General features: G+C 47.8%; 3 protein-coding genes across 4 annotated transcripts; 2 read left to right on the top strand and 1 right to left on the bottom strand.

The window, feature by feature from the left end:
• The first annotated feature begins 18 nt into the window (after nt 1–18).
• Nucleotides 19–8141, top strand: TFIP11 (tuftelin interacting protein 11). Its single transcript, XM_085238173.1, has 12 exons — nt 19–733; nt 950–1103; nt 1636–1792; nt 1965–2092; nt 2576–2728; nt 3429–3938; nt 4244–4350; nt 4577–4745; nt 4933–5176; nt 5518–5660; nt 5935–6100; nt 6406–8141. The coding sequence occupies exons 1-12, from the start codon at nt 537–539 to the stop codon at nt 6759–6761; spliced, it is 2484 nt and encodes an 827-aa protein (XP_085094299.1). The 5' UTR covers nt 19–536; the 3' UTR covers nt 6762–8141.
• Nucleotides 7639–9443, bottom strand: SRRD (SRR1 domain containing). Its single transcript, XM_085238177.1, has 7 exons — nt 9273–9443; nt 9166–9206; nt 8966–9096; nt 8790–8888; nt 8542–8696; nt 8239–8284; nt 7639–8015 (listed from the first exon to the last, which is right to left on the bottom strand). Exons 1-7 carry the CDS (start codon nt 9389–9391, stop codon nt 7791–7793), a joined length of 816 nt encoding a protein of 271 aa, XP_085094303.1. The 5' UTR covers nt 9392–9443; the 3' UTR covers nt 7639–7790.
• HPS4 (HPS4 biogenesis of lysosomal organelles complex 3 subunit 2) lies at nt 9439–21359 on the top strand. Of its 2 annotated transcripts, XM_010720349.4 has the most exons (13): nt 9439–9589; nt 9871–9961; nt 10326–10469; nt 11348–11455; nt 11844–11960; nt 12114–12208; nt 12520–12592; nt 13240–13273; nt 13874–13961; nt 14423–15332; nt 17867–17999; nt 18647–18755; nt 20160–21359. In XM_010720349.4, exons 1-13 carry the CDS (start codon nt 9558–9560, stop codon nt 20329–20331), a joined length of 2106 nt encoding a protein of 701 aa, XP_010718651.2. In that variant the 5' UTR covers nt 9439–9557; the 3' UTR covers nt 20332–21359. The 2 variants fall into 2 exon arrangements, with proteins under 2 accessions (XP_010718651.2, XP_010718652.2); XM_010720350.4 differs by lacking the exons at nt 9439–9589; nt 9871–9961 and adding an exon at nt 10563–10637 and having other exon boundaries at nt 10322–10469.

Raw genomic sequence — 21359 nt, 5'->3', positions numbered from 1 at the left:
AAAATCTGTGGACGTGAAGATCGACTGAACCTTCAAAGTGCATTGGAAAGAGATTTTCTATTCAATTCCCGGAGAACATTTTAGAGCCGTATTTCAGTGTCTCGTAATGCTGTTCCTTAACGTGCAGATCAGAATAGGTGTCATAACCGTGTAGAGCATTTGTTGTACAGGTGACAATCCGGGACTCCTTCAATCACTTGTCATTGACAGATTCTATTTAAGAATTAATATATGAGGTCATTCGTTTCACTCCTGGCTGCACTTATTCGTTTCCCACGCCTAGAGCAGTGCTTTAACGCCGCAGCCCCTCCCCCTGCCGCCCCTCGTGTGCCGCGGAGGGCTCCGCCGCCCGAAGCGCCGCTCCCCGGCAGGGGGCGCTAGCGGAGCCGTTCCTTCTAGCCAGCGTCTCTATGGTTAGGGGGAGGGGCTGAAGCGGCGTATGTGTAGTCACCGGAAGTTGCAAGGTTCGCTTCCGGGCCGCCGCGGAGCGGTAGTAGCGGTAGGTTGGAGCGGGGCGTGCGGCGCTCGGAGGTGCCATGTCGATGTCTCACCTGTACGGCACGGACGGGGAGGATGGCGTGGAGATGGAGAGCTTCGAGGTGTCGGACTGGGACCTTCAGAACGAGTTCAACCCGCACCGGCATCGGCACCGGCAGACCAAGGAGGAGGCCACTTACGGCGTGTGGGCCGAGCGCGACTCGGACGAGGAGCGGCCCAGCTTCGGCGGCAAACGGTGCGAGCGGCGGGGAGGGGCCGGGCCGAGCGGGAATGGGGCGGGGATGGGGCGGGGGCTCGTCCCGCAGCGCCAGAGCCCCGCCAGCAGCGCTTGTTGGGGGTACGGGCGGTCACAGGGAGGAGGAACCGATATTTCTTGCCGAAAGAGCAGTGATGTTTTTACTTCCGTGCCGCCCGGCGGTTTATAAGACTTACAGGTCCTGTTTTGGTTCAGCTCTAGGGATTACTCAGCCCCCGTGAACTTCATCAGTGCAGGGCTGAAAAAGTCGGCGGCTGAGGATGTGTCAGATGAGGACTCTGATGAAGATGAGAAGCCCGTTAAACAGGAGGAGATCCCTAAAGAATTTGTGCCAAAGAAGTTGAAAACAGTGAGTGATCCAGGACGTTTTCATTGTAATGTGTTTGTGGAGCTCAGAGCACAGTCTGAGCACCTCCAAGAAAAAGTCAGTGTCAACAGTGCTTCCAACTAGAGCACTAAGGAAAGGGAGAAACAATTAACATTGATTTGGCACGTGGGGTACGGCATGAAGTTGAGGGATGTGTTTGCACTTCCTTTTCATGGATATCCTGATGTATTGTTGTGTATCCTTAGGAATGTCACTCCGTTGTGGGCTTGTTCCAGTTGTCAAGCACAAAAACACTTGGGAAGTAGCTTCAGTAAAGTTCTTGATAGAGCCTAAAGATTGACATCTCACTTGGAAAGTTCTTCAATGGCAGGGAACTCCCACAAAACTGGCACAAAACTGGCTTTCTGACATAGGGGGCTAGAGAAACACAGCTGTGCAGTGCAGTGTGTTGACAGCTGAATTGCTTTGAGGAAGTACCTTGTGTCAGAGCAAAGTTCCACAGAGCTTTGTTATTACAGCACCTTAAAAATCTTCTATGTTTTTGTTTTAATAGGGTGGAAATTTCAAGCCCAGTCAGAAAGGCTTTGTAGGGGGCACAAAATCTTTCATGGATTTTGGCAGCTGGGAGAGACACACTAAGGGAATTGGGCAGAAACTTCTCCAGAAGATGGGTTATGTCCCTGGAAGAGGTCTTGGAAAGAATGCTCAAGGTACTGTGAACCTGTATTTGGTTGTTTTTTAATAACTAATAATTTGAAGAAGAGACTGCATTGTTTAAGAACTAGCAACTTGAAGTGGCTTATAGATAAACTCTTGCTTCTCTTGCCAAGTGCTCTCTCTCGTTTGAATTTCTTCCTTCTGATCTAACTGGTCTCTTGTTAGGTATTATTAATCCAATTGAGGCCAAGCAAAGAAAAGGCAAAGGAGCTGTGGGAGCATATGGCTCTGAAAGAACCAGCCAGTCTTTGCAAGACTTCCCTGTTGTTGACTCGGAAGAAGAAGCTGAAGAGGTATTTGTATGATTCCTGGTACATCCGATTACCCTGTTGTGCTGTGCAAACAAAATTCAGTTCTAGTATCAGCTTTTGTGTTAGAGGAAACTGATCTCCTTTTAGATAAGAAACTAAAAACACAAAACATGAATTTCATTTAGACATATTTTCATGTTACTGTAATGTCCTTTATGTTGATTCTGGCTCACTTTATTCCATTAGCATTGCTAGAATCCCATCCTCAGTTTCCCTCAGGTAAGTAATTTGTCTTGTGTTTAAAAAAAGAAGGATGAGAAACATACTGGTAGTGATAACGTTGAGAAAAGGCTTTTTGACAGGACCACAGCATTTGAGCCAGTTTTTGCTCTGCTTTGTCACTTTCCCTTTTGTTCTGCTGCACAGCATTCTTCATTGATCATATGATTGTTTTTTCATAGAAAACAGACAAATTTGAGGCATGACTGAGAACAGCAATTGCAGTTTCTCTTTGATTTTATTTAGGAATTTCAAAAAGAACTCAGTCAGTGGCGGAAGGATCCTAACGGAGGCAAGAAAAAGCCCAAATACAGCTATAAGACAGTAGAAGAACTGAAAGCCAAGGGTAGGATTAACAAACAGCTTTCAACCCCTCAGAAGGAGCTCTCTCAAGTCAAGGTAAGGCTGATAAACCAAGCGATGGCATCTCTGGGAAGCAATTCAATTTGTTTGCATTAGTGTTGAGTGCTTTTAGGCAATTGGTTACCTTAATAGAAGCTAGTTCTAACAATTGTTGTCCATAGCCTCATGCAAATCAAGGCTTCAGATACATTACTGAATCATTTACTAGACCACAACGTAGCCTGCAACACTGGACTTGTCCTTGAGGAACATCTTGATCTTGAGAAAATACAGATTAGTTTTCTTGTTAGTTTGCTTTTGTAAGTTAATTGTTTCACATTTGTCATAGCTCATCCAATTCTGTAAGCACATCTGTCCTTATTGGGACTGTGCAACTAAACACACAGTGCTTTTTAGGTAGAAGAGCTTTAGACTGTAAGGAACTTGTCTTTAATGCTCTTAATGAAGTTACTCATTTAAATTGACAAGTCTATAAAAAAGTATAAAATTATCTAAGACTTCTTTGCAGTTGTGAGTAATTGCTGTTCCTAAATTAACTCAGCAAAATGGTAAAACTGAGATCAGAGGTAGAATCTTTGAGCTCCGACCTCAAATTGTTCTTCATTTACTCTAAATCTTCACATCAACCTGCTGGAGTAGTTGGAAATCTCCAATTTTCAGTTTAGAACAAGGTATTTCCTCTTTTTAAACATGAATTGCACTTTTTAAGACAACTTTTCTTCTTGTTTGTTGGAAGGTTATAGATATGACGGGCCGGGAGCAAAAGGTTTATTACAGCTACAGTCAAATTAGCCACAAACACAATATCCCTGATGACAATCCTCAGCAGCTGCTGGGCAAAGACTCTAAGCCCCAGGGATTTGCCCTGCCTGAGCTGGAGCACAACTTACAGCTTCTCATTGACATCACGGAGCAGGAGATCATCCAGAGCGACCGTCAGCTGCAGTATGAGAGAGACATGGTAGTCAACCTAACTCATGAGATACAGAAGATGTCTGAAATTCTCTCTCACGAGGAGACGGCGATTAGCAATCTCAGCAAAGTCCTGGACATGGTGGAAGAGTGTGAGAGACGGATGCAACCCAGCTGTGAAAATCCTTTGACCTTGGATGAGTGTGCAAAGATTTTTGAGACACTTCAAGATAAGTACTATGAAGAGTACAGAATGTCTGATAGGGTAGACTTGGCAGTAGCAATAGTCTATCCTCTCATGAAAGATTACTTCAAGAACTGGGATCCCCTCAAGGTGAATATTAGTGTGATTTATCTGCAGTTCCCTTTTCATGGTTTAAGTTGTTTTATTGTCTTCCCCTTTCCTTGCCCAAATTTCCTGATTAGCTGGGAGAGGAAATGAAAAAAAGCCACCTTTCCTCACACGTGAGAGCAGAAAAGCAGGCTCCAGATAAAACCCTGTGTTCATGCCATAGTGAGATGAACATGTGAGAAAGCTGCCTGTAGCAGAGCATGCAATCAGCCTGCTCCTTGTAGATATCAGCTGAAATGAATGAAAAGCCATTAAGTCCGTGTATCATTTAACCTTATCATTTCCAGGACTGTACATACGGCACAGAGATTATAGCCAAGTGGAAGAGCCTTTTGGAAAACGACCAGCTGTTATCACATGGTGGGCAGGACCTGTCAACAGATGCTTTTCACAGGTAAATAACAAATTGTACTTTGTTTACTATCTTTAAATGCTGCTTTCTCCATGATGGTGAAGAAGAGTTAAAAGTGTACTTTCCAAATAATTCTCTTCAGATGTCTCTTAAAATCCAGCTGTCAGCTATATAAAAGGAAGAGGCTTTTAAAGAAGTTATCCATTCAGTTTTCCTTGGCCTGAGGCTTGAGCTTTAAGCTTAGCTTTGATTTCTTTACTTTTTCCAGACTGATGTGGGAAATCTGGATGCCATATGTCAGAAACATAGTGGCACAGTGGCAGCCAAGGAACTGTGGATCAATGGTGGATTTCCTGGATAGTTGGGTACACATCATTCCCGTGTGGATACTTGATAACATTCTGGATCAGCTCATCTTCCCCAAGCTCCAGAAAGAGGTCAGTTAAGAGAGCTGTACTAGAATGAAACCTTATTTTGAACCACTATTTGAATTTTAGTCAACTGCAGCTTCCACAATACCAGTTTGTTGCCCTTGTCAATGTATTTTGGAGTTAGAGGGTTATTTGCACCTGGGAAGACTTTGTGCCAGTAGAAAATGAAATCTCTTTTGTGTTTTGCCTTAAGGTTGAAAACTGGAACCCTTTGACAGACACAGTCCCAATCCATTCCTGGATCCATCCCTGGCTTCCCCTGATGCAGGCACGGTTGGAACCACTTTATTCTCCCATCAGAAACAAGCTGGCGAACGCACTGCAGAAATGGCATCCCAGTGACTCCTCAGCCAAACTTATTCTTCAGCCCTGGAAGGATGTGTTCACACCCGGGTCATGGGAGGCTTTCATGGTCAAGAACATTGTGCCTAAACTCGGTGAGACAAGGGAGAGGCATTTTAATTCTTTCGCCTATGCTAATGCTTTCACTGTGAGATTTGCAATTCCTCATTTAGCTCTGCAATCTGGCTAAAAGGCTCTGGTCCAAAAAAAAAAACAAAAAAAACCTGAATGTTTTAAGTTTCTCAGTTTTGGCTGTAAATTGTAATTGAGGGAAATGGAATTGCACTGTTTTGGTGGCAGGGGTCAGCCAAACGTTTTAAAGATCCTGGAGGTAATACAGTGCAGTACAGTTGCCCCTCACATATACATGATTATGAGATAGGTCAGGGCACTGGTAAGTCAGGTACTCCTGTAACTGTTCTTGCCCTTTTTCCAGGGATGTGTTTGAATGAACTTATAATAAACCCCCATCAGCAGCACATGGATGCCTTCTACTGGGTGATTGACTGGGAGGGAATGATTTCTGTTTCCAGTCTTGTTGGGCTGCTGGAGAAACACTTCTTCCCAAAATGGCTGCAGGTGAGGAACAAGGCTGAGTAATTTCTGACAGATGTGATTCAAAGTGAAGTGTTTCAGTGACTCTGACCTAATAATTGTTGCTCCACTACTGAAATGGTTTAACTGCTAAATTGAGTAATTTTCATCAGAGTTGCATATGCATCAGACCAGACTTCTTTCTAAGACTGCTATGGTCATTTTTTTTTTTAAGTGAAAGCTGAGTCATGAACAAGCTAATAATAAGGACTTCCATAAATATACCTATCCTGTTGAATTTGTTCATGTTGTTTTGCAGGTGCTGTGCTCTTGGCTTAGTAATAGCCCCAATTATGAAGAGATCACAAAGTGGTACTTGGGCTGGAAGTCCATGTTCTCAGACCAAGTGTTGGCACATCCATCAATCAAAGACAAATTTAATGAAGCTCTTGATATCATGAACCGGGCCGTCTCTTCTAGTGTTGGTAGGTGGCTTATTGTGGTGTATTTGCTTTCATCCTTTGTCAGTAACAGTGCAGCATCCTTTCCTGTGCATGCTCAGATTCAGTTTGGGACCTATTAGATCCTGTAACTTTAGCTACAGTTTTCTGATTCATCTAAGTAGTCTTTGTATTAACAATAATACTGTAAGTGCAAGCAATAAAAACGTGTGAAGGATGATTGAGAACACTATGGGTCAGCCTCTGCATTTAATACTTTATGCATCTTGGACTGGAGTTTCCCTATGGACCTTGCAGGTGGTTTTCACACATTTTTCTCTCCCCAACAGGTGGCTACATGCAGCCAGGTGCCCGGGAGAACATTGCATACCTTACTCACACGGAGAGGAGGAAAGACTTCCAGTATGAAGCCATGCAGGAGCGGCGAGAGGCTGAGAACATGGCTCAGCGAGGCATAGGCATGGCTGCCAGCTCTGTGCCAATGAATTTTAAGGACCTAATTCAGACAAAAGCAGAGGAACACAATATTGTTTTCATGCCTGTGATTGGAAAGCGACACGAAGGGAAACAGTTATATACGTTTGGACGGATTGTGATTTACATTGACAGAGGTGTTGTATTTGTACAAGGAGAAAAGACCTGGGTGCCAACCTCTCTCCAGAGTCTCATTGATATGGCCAAGTGAGGCTCCTGCTTGGAACTGAGAAGGTGATCTTACTAATACTTTGAGTGTAACTGTCTTAGAATAAGGACGTTACAGATTTGTAAATAGTGGAATTTCAGCTGTGTGCCAGGATTGTTTTCTTGGCTGTTCTAACAGTGTCAAGAGGTGAAATGATACATGGAAGCTGGTGCAAAGGGAGGAACAAGCAGTTCTGATGCTTGTGTAATTGCCACTTGTGATACAGATTCAGCAATAATTGTTTCAAACCACTAGACAAGTGGGGGCTAGTAGGGTCTGCTGGCACTTGTTCTCTGCTCAAAGCAGGGCCAACAGCAGATCAGCCTCAAAGGCTCCACCAACAGATTCTCTTCTTGACAGCTGCACTGCCCCGGCAGTGGTAATTACTGTCTCAATGGTGTCCTGCATACAGCAGCCCCTTCTCTACCGAATACCACCAGGACTTGGCCTGCCTCTCAGTCTTATCCAAGCAGAGATGGAAGGGAAATTCTTTCCAGCACGTTAAAATGTGCCATGGGAACTCAATAGCTCAAGGCACGGTAGGGAAGAATGGCAACTGAGGCTTTTTTTTCCTAGAGGGAAATGGCCTGATTCTTCATAGAGGAATGGCTGAAGAGCTTTTTTAGTAGTACTGAACAGCTGAAGTCCCCTGCCTGTGAAAAAGCTTTTGGAAGTGTGTGTTAGGAACTAGCTTCTAAAGCTTTCAGCTATGCATCCCACAAATCTCTTGCCCTTCTGGATACTTCAAAACATGCACAGCGTAGACGTGGGCTTTGAATCGCTCATGAAAGGTAAGCAATCAAAAGAGCAAATGTTATGCAGTATGGATGGTTTAAAAGGCAGTTTTTAGTTCAATTTGCTGTAGTTCAGTGAGCGTAAGTCAAAGCAGAGCTTTCACTTTTATTAAAAAAACACTATGATACAAAAATATGATACAAGCTCAGTGTTCAGGTGCAGGGCAGATGGCGATGGCACTATCAGTGCTTGAGCATCACCTCAGCTGTGCAGGATGACTGAGGGAAGAGACAGCAGTTAGGGCTGCACTGGGGCAGGGCCGTGTTGCCTCCCTTCCTCCCCCTTCCTGATGATCTCCAAGTCGTCACATTCCTCATAAGTCGGCTCCTCCACAAACTCCCAAACTTCAGCAGGGAGTCTCTCCAGTTTGTGCGCAGGGAACCAGTGGATGGAGGTGTCATTGAAGGTATCCGAGTACCGAGGGTGAGCAGGGAGGGCAACCTCCTCCACCCCTTTTAAAATCTAAGAGCAGTTGGGAAAACACGTACAAAGCAAAAGCTTGTGTGAGGATGGGAGGTTCGTGTTAACTGTACCCCTCTTTGCAGTGTGTTCTGCAGATAATAAAATGGTCTCAGACTTTAAAAACAACCACCTTCATCTTTGAAGTTGCAATTAATGTTCCTTCTCACTAAAAGGTCAATGTAAAACAGTATTGCTGTGTTTAAAAAGCTTGAGTGCTTCCTACCTTTGCAATATAAGAGTAATCTCTCTCCAATATTCTTGACAGCAACCTATTTAAAAAAAAAAAAAAGAGGTAAGCTAGCATTAGAATCATGACAATCCCATGAAAGGAAGATAACTTTAATAAATGAAAAGGTGAGAAAAGACTGCTGATGACTGGCAGCTGTGACAGCAAGCTGAAACTGGGCAAAACTTTGAAGACCACATGGAAGTCCCTTGTGGAAGCATTAGAAAAAAGTGTCTAAGAAAGCAAGGAGTGGAAAACAACGCTGAAGGCAGGTCGTAGGGCTGTACCTACTGTACCTACCTCTCCTCGATTCCCTTAAAGCTGTTGCCAATGATGACCATGTTGGACAGAGCACCGACAGACCAGTTCCTCCAGAGCAGGTTGTTGTACAGTGCCTTGCCGCAGTGCACCATGTAGAACAGCGTCGGAGATCCATTTGTGCTATGCTTGCCTTCCTGGGGGTACACGATGTGGTCACAGTGCGGTTGTGGTGTGGACACAGCTCGGTCACACGGGGCTGGGGAGGGGATGGGATGGGATCCTCTTACCTCGTTCTCTAGGAGCAGACGCAGCCCCAGCGCCTCCAGCGCTGCCAGTTCCAGCTCTGAGAAGGCCGGGTCGAAGAGGAAGCAGTGGCTGGGTGGCACCTGAGAGGCACAGACGTGCGTGGGACAGGGACACGCGCGGGACGGGATGCGGGCGGTCGCGCACGGTGGCCGCTTACCGCCAGCATCTCGAGCAGCAGCAGCAGGAAGGCGAGCTGCAGCCGGGCGGCGGGGCAGGCAGCGAACCGCCCCAGCCCGTAGCACACGCAGCGCCAAGCGGGCCCCGAGCCCAGCGGCTCCCGCACGGCTCCTGCGGGCACGGGGACAGCCGTCAGCCCCCGCCCTCCTCCTCCTCCCGCCGCCGCAGCCCCGCACGCACCGGCGCTCGCCGCCCAGAAGCCGGAGCTCAGCAGCTCGTCCCTGCGGGGGGAAACGCGACCGTCAGCGGGGCTCGGTAGGGGGAGGAGCCGCGCGCCCCGCACTCACCGCGCGTCCCGCAGCCGCCTCAGCACCGCGGCACCTTCCTCCTCCTCTTTCTCCTTCGCCCTCCTCCGCCGCCGCCGCCCGCTCGCCGCGCGCCACTCGCCCGCCGCCGTCGCCGCCATGCGGCTCCTCCCGGCCACCGTAGGGCCGCGCTCACGTGATCACGCTGCCCCTCTCGGGCCGCCGTAGTTTTGAGGTCACGTGGTGCTGTCATATGATTGGCGGTGCTGCGCGGGAGCGGCTTCTCTCGGCCCCGCCGGCAGAGCAGCGCTCCAGGCCGCAGAGCTCATGGCTCGGCCCCAGCGCGGCCCAGCCCCGTGGTGAGCGCTGTGCGGGCGGTCCAGGGGGAGTGCGGGAACTGAGGGGGAGCTGCCCGCTGCCCCCACGCAGGGCGGCACCCGGGTGGGCCGAATCTTCTTCAGCCGGGGACAGCCCGGCCCTGTGGGGTCCCTTTTAATAACGTGGCCCTGTTCTGTACTGCTTCTCCATCTCGGCGTTTCTGTGAGGAGTAACAGCCCGTGCTGTACCTGAGGCAACGGGGGGAGAAACGCGGTGCTTTCCAAGCATTTCAATCATTTCTGCCAATGCTTTGCTTTTCTAGGTGGAATTACTTCTTTCTTTACGATGGCTCCAAGGTTAAGGAGGAGGGGGATCCTACGAGTGCTGGGATTTGTTATTTTTATCCTTCTCAGGTAAGGGCTGCGTTTGTTTTGGTTCCTGTATGTGGGTGCCTCTGTGAAAACACGCTGATAATTCTGAATCGGGGTTCACAGGAGGAACTTCGGCTTAGTTCTCATTCAGTGTTTGTAAAAAGCTCTCAGAAACCTCCCAGGGCTGGAGCTGGGTGAGCAGGGCTGCGCAGCCTGGAGCTCAGAGCTGCCCATAGCACTACTGAGCACTCGCACTCTGCTCCCGTGGGCTGCAGGTGCCAGCAGTGCTGAGATTTGCCTCTGCTACTGCATCTGATATTGAATTTATGGATGTAATTGTGATTTTTTTTTCCTTACCAGTCCATTTTAAAAAGGAAGACAGTAAATTGTTGTTGTCTCCCTTCAGACTCTCCCTGAGCAGCAGGAGCTGCTGTGTGGACAGATTGCTGGAGTGGTACACTGTATGACTGAGATTTCAGGAGTTCCTCCAAGCCTTATTCGCCTGAGAAAGCTCAAGTTTGCAGTTATCATGGATGGAGACTATCTCTGGGTGAGTCCTGGGGTCTGGAGGCACTACAGAACTAACGCAGGGAGGAGGTCTGAACTGCTATATGAAACTAAGAGGGTTTTTTTTTCTTTTCAGGGTATGGGCCTGCTCACAGATAGACCTGGGGAGAGCTAGGGTGTGAACTTGCAATGCACAACTTTTCATTGCAAGGTAACTTAGGTTTTGTTTACCACAACGTGTAAGCACGTGTAAGGGCGATCACTTCAGCTGTTTTTAAAAAGCTTCACGTGCCTCATCTGTGTGTTCACAACCAATGTACGTTCTTAATATGCACCTGGCAATGTCAATCAAAAGTGGAGGCTTTTGTAGTTATATACATCTATGGGCTACTGGCAACAACTGGACAGAAGCCTGTGTGCCAGAGCTCATAGTAAGGACTTGGTCTCCGCATGTAGAAGTGCTGTTGTTTGACCTTCTAACCCTCAGCATTCCTGCTGCAAGGCTTTGTCAGTGTTAACAGAGGTTTAACATATAAAGAGCTGTGTGCAGTAAAGTCATGACAAAAGCGCCCTAAACCATCCCTGGGAAACTGGACTAAGGCCAGTTGAACCTGTTTAACTGGCAGTGCTATTCAGCTAACTTAGCCCTGAGCTAGGTCATCTGACATGTGATAGAAGAGGAGAGTGTGTAAAAACACTGGACTGCCAGCTTCTTTCACTCATCTTGTCTGTGCCAGGGCTCTTCTGTGGCTATTTTTGGATTTCCTTTTCATTTGACTTGTGAACCTGGGGATTGTTTGCCTGCTACAAAACTGCTAGTGTACCTTTGATACTCACTTGAGAGCAGTATAAGTTGTTCTCGTCTGTTGTCTGTGGGTTTTTCCAGTGAATGCTCATCATTCAATGCTTTCTGCATTAAAGGTGCTGGGCTGTGCTGTCGATCTCCCTGATATCAGCTGTAGAAGGTTTCTGGAGCAGTTGATCAGCCTCTTCACATTCTACAATGGATCTGTGCACCAGGCTTACATGGTAACTAAGGATCAGTAGCTGTAATGTTTGTGGCTAGGAGGAGATTTCTGACCCTTTCTATATTGGCCGAGCTCTGGCCTCGTACAGACATTCTGTTGTGTTCCTTTACACTGTCTTCCTACTTGTAAGGATCAGACTGAGCTCACACTTTTCACATCATAATCCTTGGATATGTACAGGCCCATTCCCCTATTCCCCTAAGGCTGTGTAAATGTTTGCAAGATGTTTACTAGATGTTCATAAGGTAGTTTTCTCCCCGTGTTATCTTCCTCCTGATGCTCATAAGCTTTGCCATTTGTAGATGCTCTCACAGGCTGATTACGTGCTGCCATTGTGAGTGCATTGAGGATACTGAACTGACAGTCATATGGATTTTTGTTGTCCATAGGAGTTTTCTCAGGAGGAGCTAAAAAGGCTGTGGGACAGATACATTGAATATATCCAAAAAAGCACCAATGACCTCCACAAGATTTTCAATTCTCTCTGGAATCTGGACAAAACCAAGGTAAAGTCTGTCCTCCGCAGTGCCTTAGTACCAATATTTCTGTTTTTTTTGGTGTTTTTTTTTTTTGTTGTTTTTTTTTTGTTTTTTTTTTTTTTTGCTATTTGGAGCATTTCCAAGAGCTTTCTGGCGTAACTTCTGGTTCTCTGTGTCTAGGTGGACCCACTGCTTTTACTGAAAGCAGCTCTCATCTTGCAGACTTGCCAGCGGTCTCCTCGCATCTTGGCAGGCTGCATTATCTACAAAGGCTTGTAAGTAACCAGGCATGACTCAGAGGGTTAACCTGCATGTTAAATCTTCATATTAGATCTATGCTTTCTCAGGACTGTGTTCCCAGAGCACATCATGCTGTGCTGCTGTTTTGTCTGCATGAGATTTAATTTTTTGTTTTTTAACCAAACATTGTCAGTGGTCTCTGAGCCTTACTGCAGTGCTGCAGGGGGCTTTGTGCTTGAGGGAAACTTCCCTTCCTATAGGGCCTTTTGGAGGAACTGCAGAACATGGATCTCAGCAAGATGCAAGTATGACTCTGCTCATGTATGACTTTGTTTCGCTCTTCTAGGATTGTGAGCACCCAGTTGCCACCTCCTCTCACTGCTAAAGTTCTCCTCCAAGGCAGCGAGTCTTCAGGCCAGGTATGTTGCTGAGCATTCTCTGCAACATGTGTGCTTGTGTAGATAAACTAGGAGCTCATCGGGTAGATTTTGTGTGCAGTTATTGAGAAGAACATATTGATGCTGATGATTAGAGCTTTTATTAATTAATATTGAGTAAGCTGTCACGGCACTAGGAATTTTTCTTTCAATCTGAGTTCATGAATTCTCATTTATGTGATGTTTGATTAATGTTTTACCCAGATTTGGGAATTTAGTGTTCAGTATCCAAAGTGAGTATCTGAAACTGAAAATAGATTGCTTCTCATTGCCTTTATCACAGGTAATTATTTATAGGGTTCAAGATCACCAAAAATATCAAGACTGAGCATGAGGAAGACCTCTCTTCTCCCTCAGGTTGAGAGAACCAAGTTTTTATACACTCCAGTAAGCAGTAATAGGAAATTGTGGTATTTTTCCCAACTGTATTTTGTTTCTTGGGAAGTCTCTTTGACATTAAGAACTACTAGGTTACTACTAGTTCATCACTGTCAAGCCTGTTAAACTGATGACCACCAAGGGGGTGGTCTAGGATCTGTTGTAGTTACAAACAGGGCCCTCATTGTTCTGTGAGGAGACTGGAAGGGATGTCCTGGGGGCACTGAGCTGATTCTTGACTTTTCTTTCAGAGTGAGCCTGGAGGTGAGGAGCAGCAGGAGCCTGGTGAGCATCCAGCTGCAGAGTGCTGATAGTCAAGCGCCCAGCAGCAGTGTGTGGCAACCCTCTGGGCCGTGTTCTCTGCAGTGAGAGTATGAGGCAGTTTGCTGGGATTTGTGTCAAAGCTCTTGCTGAATGCATGAGCATATCCCTGGGGGTACTGCTGCTGCTAGTCAGCATGTGCCAGTGGGCGTTGTGTAATCAGAACTAGATCCTTCAGCTAAACAAAGGAGGTTTGCTCTTTTGAGTTTAATTGTGAGTTCTGCAGATGCCCAACATGCCTGCTTTTATTCCAGTTACCCATGTGTCTACTTGGCCACTGATGGAACCCTGAAAACAGATGGCTGATGCTTTCAGTCCAAGCCTTCAGTTGTTGTTTTTGAGCATCGGTTAATAGATATTCTGCCAGGACAGTTAGAGGGAGGAAAAAAAAAAGAAAAAGGGAAAAATGTGTCATTTTAGATACTAAATAGATGAAGAGAGTGGGAAATTACCCAGTCAGACCCAGTCATCTTGTGATGCCCCAGCACGCAGGGTGGAGTTCAGCTTCTGTTCTATATGATAGGGCATGCTAATGGAATTCTCAGACCTCCCTTGCCCTTGCAGATTCTCCGTTGCCGCAGGGTGTCCGTATCATCCCGGTGTTCCTAACAGAAGATGAAGTCTCAGTGCTCCGAGGGGAGTGGATGAATAGGTAGGAAAGCAGTGTGATGCATAAAGAGGCTTTTAGGACAAGGGACTATGTGTGGCACTGTATCTTCACAGCCATTGCTGTCGTTTTCTAAAACATTAATTCAGGCTTTAGCATCTGTGTTTTGAAGTTGCCTGAGGTCTTTGAGGCTGGACAGAATTTCAAGTATCCATATGTCTGCTGTGAAGTGACCTAAAGCAAAACTGTTTTCCAAGACCAACTGTTCCGTTGTTTCTCGATTCACAGTGCTGTTCTTTAAGACTTTGTGTGTTGCGAATAAGGCAGTAACATTCCTGGGAGTTTGCAGTGTTAGAGACCCATGCTTTTCACCTGTGTTAGAACATACCTCGTCCTTTACCAAGATAGATGTTCTTTTATAGCTGAAAGTAATAAAAATTATTAGGTACGCAATAAGTCCAAACAGAGTAGTGCAGTAATTTAATCAATTTGTCGTCATCTGCTAGATCAACCATGGCCCCAGCAAGCCCTAGAGAAGAGAAGAACGCTCTCAGCTCCCCAGCAGTTTCAGAATCAACAGGAATTCACATAAACCAAGACCTGAATGATATCTCTGTGCTCACTGAGCAAGCTTCAAGCGCAGCCACTCCAGAAGATGTCGTGCAATCAGGCAGCTTTGCAAACACGGTTCCTTTGAAGGGCTCCCCCAAAATGGAAGCCAGGAAAAATAGTTCTCCAACAGCAGAACTGAGCAGCCCAAGCAACAAAAGGTCAGAGCCCAGTAGAAAAGCATCCTTCTCGTCAGATGGACACGAAAAAGAGCTGCTGGGCCCTTCCAATCTCCGTGCTGCTCTGTACGCTCAAACTACAGATTCATATCTGGAAGGCTTTTCCTTTCCAAACCCATATGCCAAGGAACAGGAGAGTCAGAGCGCTCAGGAACCTCTTGTTGTTCGTGTTGAACAACACAGTTTTCAGAGCTGTCTTGCAGACAATGCCGGTCCAACTACCTGCTCTGCTGTCCAAGAGCTGAGCAGAAGGAAGTCGAGTGAACAAGGCGAACAAGGGACTCTGAGCCAAAATAGCATCTCTGCAGAAAGTGATGCAGCCAGTGGCAGTTGGAATTTGGATTGCCCAACACCTGTTTCACAGTCAGAGCTCGGAAGCAAGAACCAGCCGGTGGCTGTGGACGTTCAGGAGGGGCTGCACAGTGCTACAGCAGAGAACATGGGCTGTACCCAGAGTGGGGAGCAGGACTGGCCTCAGTCAGGCCGGCCGGCAGCCCAGGGTACAGAGTCAGGCAAGCACTGCAAGTTCATTCAGATGAGCTTGTATGTCCACAGCATCAAGGGGCTCGTGCTCTCTCTGCTAGCTGAAGATTGCCTCCGAGATGACCAGAGTTCAGTTGAGGATGTGGTAAGTGGAAACGTCCTCCACGCCTGCAGATCTCACAGCTGCTGGGCTTGTGGTAGGCTGGGATCTCTTACACACTTTGTGGCATGGAAGGCAAAGTCACTTTGCTGAGCAGAGTCGCCACAACCAGAGAGAACTCAGATCTGTTAGTGAGCATGAGGAGCCAGCCTGAGAGGTGGGAGCGCTGTCACGGGTGGCACTCGGAGCTGTTATTGTGTGTTAGCACCCGTGCAACACTCCTGAGCAGAACGTGTCAGTGCAAGTGTGAGACAGCCCTGCTGGCTGCCAGGGGACCATGCTGCTTTTGGGATTTGCTGGAAACCCTGACAGTTCTGTAGCGCTTTTTGGAAAGCAAGGTATGTTCTCTGTTTAACTTCCACATTGTGCGTCGCAGCTTCTGTCTGGAGGCACCAGCAAGATGTATCTGGCAGCAGATCCCAGTAGTGCTTCTTCTCTAAATGAGTTTGCTTGCCTAGAATCCCCTCCCAGCCTGTTTGGACCCCTCCCCACCTGCCTGACCATTCCTCACCTCCCCTCGCTTCCACTTCCTCCTACCCAGGGACCTGCAGCAGGAGTGATGGGTGCCACTAGAGCACCCATCAATGTGGGTGAGGCACTGGAGCGATCCAGGATGCCTCCACTGCTGTGTGCAGCTCCCTTCTGAGCAGTGCAGTGCAGTTAATGAGCTGCTCACGGTGCGGGGGAAGGATGTGCCTGCTCCCGGCGTTTCCCTGTGAAGTGTTTGTCTGCAGAGTGATGCCCTGCCTCTGCCTCAGCCAGGGAGCTGAGTCAAAGCTGCAGAGGCCTGTTTGATATGCCAGTTGCCATAGGAACAACCTCATTTCTTTAGTTGTGAGACTGGAAGGTGGAGGAGAGCTCAGACTAATGCTGCCTCCCAGCATCGGCAGAGCCTCAAGGTTACTCTTTGCTTCTGAGCTCTGAGACTCGGGGGGCTGTGTCTGTTACCCCTGTATGCAGAGGGATGCACAGCACACAGGGGTTGCCTTGCTAGAGAAAGGATTACTGCAGGGGCCAGCCTCCTGCAGCACCTGTGTCAGGTTGCCCTGTCTCCATTCTGCTTGTTTGGGCTGCAAAGCTCCCGCTGTGCTGTGCCTGCTCTGGTGAAGGGAGGAGGCTGCAGGTTGTGTGCAAGTAGGGACTGCTGGCTTGAGAGCTGGAGGTCCTTCCTGGTGCAGATTGGGTTAGTGCTGTTGGTGACAGGCATGCATTGCATGTCTTTTTCTCCATCAAAACCTGAGAATGACAGGCAGTGAGCGCAGTGGGCCCACCCCAGCTCAGTTTGTCACTCAACTCATTCAAGTGTTGCTTCCTGGAGGAGATGTGCTGCCAGTCTTGCTGTCCCAGGAGGAACAGCACATTGCTCCAGGTCGCAGAGCTGGGACCTTGCAGGCTGCTGCTGGCATCGTGCTTGGGCATGAGGCACAACCTCAGCCTCTGTGTTCCTTTGTTTATCTGTGGATTAAAAATGACCCTCAGCTCTCAGGGTTGTCAAAGCTTAGTTGTAGTTAATTTGTCGAGTGCTTTGAGGTCCCTGAATGACACCAAAGAAGGGTAAAATATGCTACTTGTGCGGCTGCAAGCAGCAGGCAGCACAGACCAGACCCCAGGGAGTGGCTCCTAGTGCAGACCTTTGCTGCAGAGCAGGCAGGAGCCTTGTCCTGGTGTGTGGCTGTGTAGGCTGTTATCCCTTTTCTTCATTGCACAGAAAAGCAGGTCTGTCCTGCAACCTGGGGTCAAGGGCAGGTCCTGTGTTGTGCCGAATGGAGGCCTGATCCTCTACATAGCTGGGGAGGGAGCAAGGTGGAGGATTAGGGAGATAATGGAGTTAATCTGCCCTCTGCACCAAGACTGCAGTCCTACTGCTGATCCAGAGCCTTGTGGGGAGCACCAGACCCTCACAGAGCTGCCCTGCTCCTGTCCCCTGCCTTGTGTGCCATTGCATTGATGTGTGCATGTGTTTCACTCAGGTCTGCAGCTCCCTACTGGGCTGTCACTGCCTTCAGGTAAACTGTGCATTTATTTGCGTTTTCCCTTCTACTCATAACCCAGTGCCTGCCTGCAGCCTCCATGCCCAGGCAGAGGGCATTAGGAGTATATATCTGGGGTACAGAGAGAGTTCTGCAGGAAGCCCTGCAGGCACCTAAATCCATCCCAGACGTGTACATCTGCATCTTGAGTTGTATCTTTCTGGTATAAAGCTGAACAGCAGAGTTCTTTGCTGCAGAAAGTCGTGGATATAAAAATGAGCCCTGGATGGGTAATGCTTGATGATAAATTAATGGTGTTTTCCTGATGCAGATAGCATCAGGTGGTTTAATGGCTTGTTTCCAGGCTGGGGTGCCCTTTTCTGAGTCCCCATCTCACTGCTTCCTTCTGCCCATGTTGCCACAGTTCTGGTGGGAGCCTGGACAGCAGCAGGAGGGCTCTGATCCCTGGGACATGTGCATCAGTCACCACGCTCCCTACATTGCCTCCTTGCACGTCTCTCTAACGTATGCCTTTTGCCCTGTATGCAGTACCACAGCAGTCTGGCTTCTCTGAATGGCCTCGAGGTTCATCTGAGGGAGACTTTGCCCAAAGACTTTCTGTCCTCGGCCAAGGCAACCTATAGCTTCACTCACTATGACTGCATCCAGAATGTGCTCACAGGTAAGCCTGCACTTGATGGACTGTTTGGGGTTCGTGATAACCTTGTCTCGTGTTTCAGACAGCTTCTCAGACACGTTGCTTGCTAAGTTGGTGCAGCTGACACTTAAGAAATGGCCCCAAGTGATGATACAGCAGTGTTAAGTCATTTCTAGCTGGGAGAAGCAAGATCTGGGAGCTGATGGTAGCCAGCAGTTGGAAGAATGCTGCCCTGGGCTGATGGCAGACCATGTGCATGCAGGAAGCCCCGTGCACAAACTGCTCCTGTTCATTCTCATATTTCCCTTTTCCTGGCAGCCTCCCAGGCAGCAGCCTGGCTCTCTGCAGCTTAGAAGAATCACCCTAGGGAATGAGAGAAACCCCAGTGATTGCAGGTGACCACACCTCAGGTCTTCCTTGCTCCCCTGCAGTCTGGATACACGTGGGCAGAGGCAGTGGGGCACCTCAGCACCCCAGGCTTTGTCTGTGTGTGACTGAGCAGTATGCAGCTACGGGATGTTGAGCTCACACTGGCACTTAGGGTGTCATCCACTCTGCTCTGCTGATACACAGGGAATGTAGGAGAAATCCACAGCATTTTCCTGCTCGGAAAATAGGAGCACTCTTCTTCATAGCACAGGCTTTTAACACCCCCTGCTTGTGTCCTGCAGCCAACGTGCCCCATCCTCCTGGCCCTCTGGATCGGCACTTCCTGAGGGCTGCCACGCTGATCCACTCTGACTTCAATCAGCTTCCAACTGTTTCAGAAGTGATTGTTAGGTAAGGTGTGCTCATTACTCCCTCCTCTTATGGCACAGGGCTGCTGTGTAGCATATGAAGTAGGTGAGTGCTGCATCAGTGTTCTCTGGCACTGCTTGCTGAGGTTTGGCAAGTGTTGTCATCACAGTGGAGTCTCTTACCAGTGGTTAGTTGTGTCACCTTATTCCTTCATTCCTTATTAAGCACGCTGCTCTTCAGATGCAGGGTGCTTAATATTCTGCCTGTAGTGTGATCTGGGTGCTAAAAAGCTAAAATGGCACTGATGTGAGTGAGCTGAAGGCACAGCTGAGTTGTGCCATGGGTTTGGATTAAGATATAATACTAGAATATTATCAGATCCTGGCACCATAAGGTTCTAAGAGACAGTTTTAAATATAGCTGTTCCTAATAAATGTGTCTCGGCTGCGAGCCAAAGGCGCACAGAATTGGCAACCTAGATTTTGTTTTCTTGCACGGCTTGTTGAGTTGGAAACACACAGTAATGTGCGTGGCAAACTCGATTGTGATGCGCCAAGCAAGATGGTCTTATCACAGTCAGAGCCTCTCCACGCAGCCACAGCTAAGGCTGCTTCTGTGCTGCAGCACTCTATGCTCCTGCACCCTCAAGGAGGGTGGTTATGCTGTGTGAGCAGAGATTCTGCTTGCTTGGCCACGCTTGTTTGTCCAAAACGTGATGAAATAAAGATGCTTCTGGGAATTTCTGCTTCACTTTTTATGATGCTTGCCAAGGGAATGTGAATCATATACTTCAGTGCTGGAGACTCCTTGTTTAGCATTAGATTGACTGGCTCCTTAAATCTGATACTTGGTAAGCTGGCGCATTCTGTGTTGCCCCAAAAAAGCAACTGTGTGTGAATCAGACTGAGTAACAAGATGACTAAAACTGCTTTCTTTTATGGAGAGTTGTCACAGGAGGGTGTCAGCAAACATATCAGTTGCTGCTTTCCGCTGTCAAGGAGGAATGCAGTCCTTTGCTTTGCTTCCTCCGAGCTCTCTCACAGGTAAACACTGAGTGCTGGTTTTTTACTCAATGACTTGAGCCTGTTTGGTTACAGTATCTGATCAGTGTCTTGGTTTCATCACACGTGTGACTAAATAACCTCGTGTGGTTCCTGCTGCAGGGTGATGTGCTGGGATTTGCTTATGGACAGCAACAGTGAGTTAGGTGTTAATGCTGCTGAGCTGGTCACAGGCCATGAAGGATATGTGACCCTTTCTTTTAGGATCTAGTCCTTTGAGAAGGAGGGTCTGATTCCCTCCTTCTGGCAATACTTTGCAAGTTTTAGATGGATCGTGAAGTCCCTCTAACTAGGTGGGAGTCCAGTGCTAGGAGCATTTCAGTGTCCAGCACTGTGAGCACAAAACTTTAAGTCCTGACTTCTGCTTTCTCTCCTGTCTCACCAGGAATGCCTCCACAGCAGTGTATGCCTGCCGGAACCCCGTCCAGGAGACCTACTTCCAGCAGCTGGGTGCTCCGCTCCGCAACTCAGGTGCTCCCAACCCTCAGGACAGTGCTTTCAGTTTGCCAAACAAGGCCAAGCAAAAGCTGCTGAAGCATGGAGTGAACCTGCTTTGAACTGATTCACTGAGGTAGCGTATCTCAGCAATAATGAAAGCTGGTTCATCTCCAGTAAGCAAATTCTCAAAGCCATTTGTTCTGTAAGCACCATGCTCTGTGCTAACTGTCTCCAGCCTGCCCTGATGAAGGAGCACTCTTACTGCCCTGCTCCTGGAGCACGTTGTGCATGATGTCATTGATGTTAGCACTTACCAAAGACTGAAGATAGAAAATAGCTGTGTTGGGGTGTTCAGTTTACGTTGACTTGTAGGACTTCTTGTGGTGCTCTGCCACTACAGACAGACTCCCGGAGTGCCTTGACCAAAAGTAGAACCTCTTCTTGCTCTAAGCTACACAGGACAGTGAATTACTGGGCAGTGCTTGCTTTTTAATCCCTGCACTTGCCTTGAGTTCTGTTACTGTGTTTGTCCTGGTAAGACTTGGGCTTTTTTTTGTACCTCTTTATCTACAGAAATGATTCCCTGCTGCAACATAGTGCCTTATCTTGATTAATAACTTGCAAGCTGACTAACTGGAATAGAACGAGTGCTGCAAAACTCCTTACTCCCCTCCAATAGCTGTCAGTAGGTTTTATTCTGCAGCTGTATTTGGCAAATCCTTGTCCCTCTGCCTTTGCCTGCTCAGTGTTCCCTCCAAGCTGCCCACCAAAAAGCAGAAAGGTGCTGCAAACCTCTTGCCTCACCAGGAGATCCTGAAAGCACTACAACCCTCTGCTCCTCAGCCAGTCCTTTCCCTCCTGTTGGAGTACCATGCTTCACCTCCTGGCTTTCTATTTGTTTGCACTCCACTGGCTGAGAAGGTAGGGGCCAGCCCCTTAAGCTGATGAGACCAAAGAGGCTTTATAGCTCCTTGGCACTTGTTGTTTTTCTGCTTCTCATTCCCTGGTCAGTGACTTGCTGGGGTGGGACAGGCAGTGGTGGCTGCTCGTCCTGAGTGATCCTGCCATCTGACTGTGCTGTGTTCTGAGACTGCTGCTACGTACATGCACATCACTGTGAAAATAAAAGTCTCCAAGACTCATCCAA

Source organism: Meleagris gallopavo, chromosome 17 (assembly GCF_905368555.1).
Source record: "Meleagris gallopavo chromosome 17, MGAL_WU_HG_1.1, whole genome shotgun sequence".
NCBI lineage: Eukaryota > Metazoa > Chordata > Aves > Galliformes > Phasianidae > Meleagris > Meleagris gallopavo.
This window is presented reverse-complemented; position numbering and strand designations above follow the sequence as displayed.

Coding starts and splice junctions, on each gene's coding strand:
- SRRD (XM_085238177.1), bottom strand. CDS start 9,391: ATGGCGGCGACGGCGGCGGGCGAGTGGCGCGCGGCGAGCGGGCGGCGG. Junction 8,889..8,965: donor TGCTGCTCGAGATGCTGGCG/GTAAGCGGCCAC, acceptor TGTGCCTCTCAG/GTGCCACCCAGCCACTGCTT. Junction 8,016..8,238: donor ATTACTCTTATATTGCAAAG/GTAGGAAGCACT, acceptor AACTGCTCTTAG/ATTTTAAAAGGGGTGGAGGA.
- TFIP11 (XM_085238173.1), top strand. CDS start 537: ATGTCGATGTCTCACCTGTACGGCACGGACGGGGAGGATGGCGTGGAG. Junction 3,939..4,243: donor AGAACTGGGATCCCCTCAAG/GTGAATATTAGT, acceptor TATCATTTCCAG/GACTGTACATACGGCACAGA. Junction 5,177..5,517: donor GAACATTGTGCCTAAACTCG/GTGAGACAAGGG, acceptor CCCTTTTTCCAG/GGATGTGTTTGAATGAACTT.
- HPS4 (XM_010720349.4), top strand. CDS start 9,558: ATGGCTCGGCCCCAGCGCGGCCCAGCCCCGTG. Junction 15,333..17,866: donor AGAGTTCAGTTGAGGATGTG/GTAAGTGGAAAC, acceptor CCCTGTATGCAG/TACCACAGCAGTCTGGCTTC. Junction 18,756..20,159: donor GTTTCAGAAGTGATTGTTAG/GTAAGGTGTGCT, acceptor CTGTCTCACCAG/GAATGCCTCCACAGCAGTGT.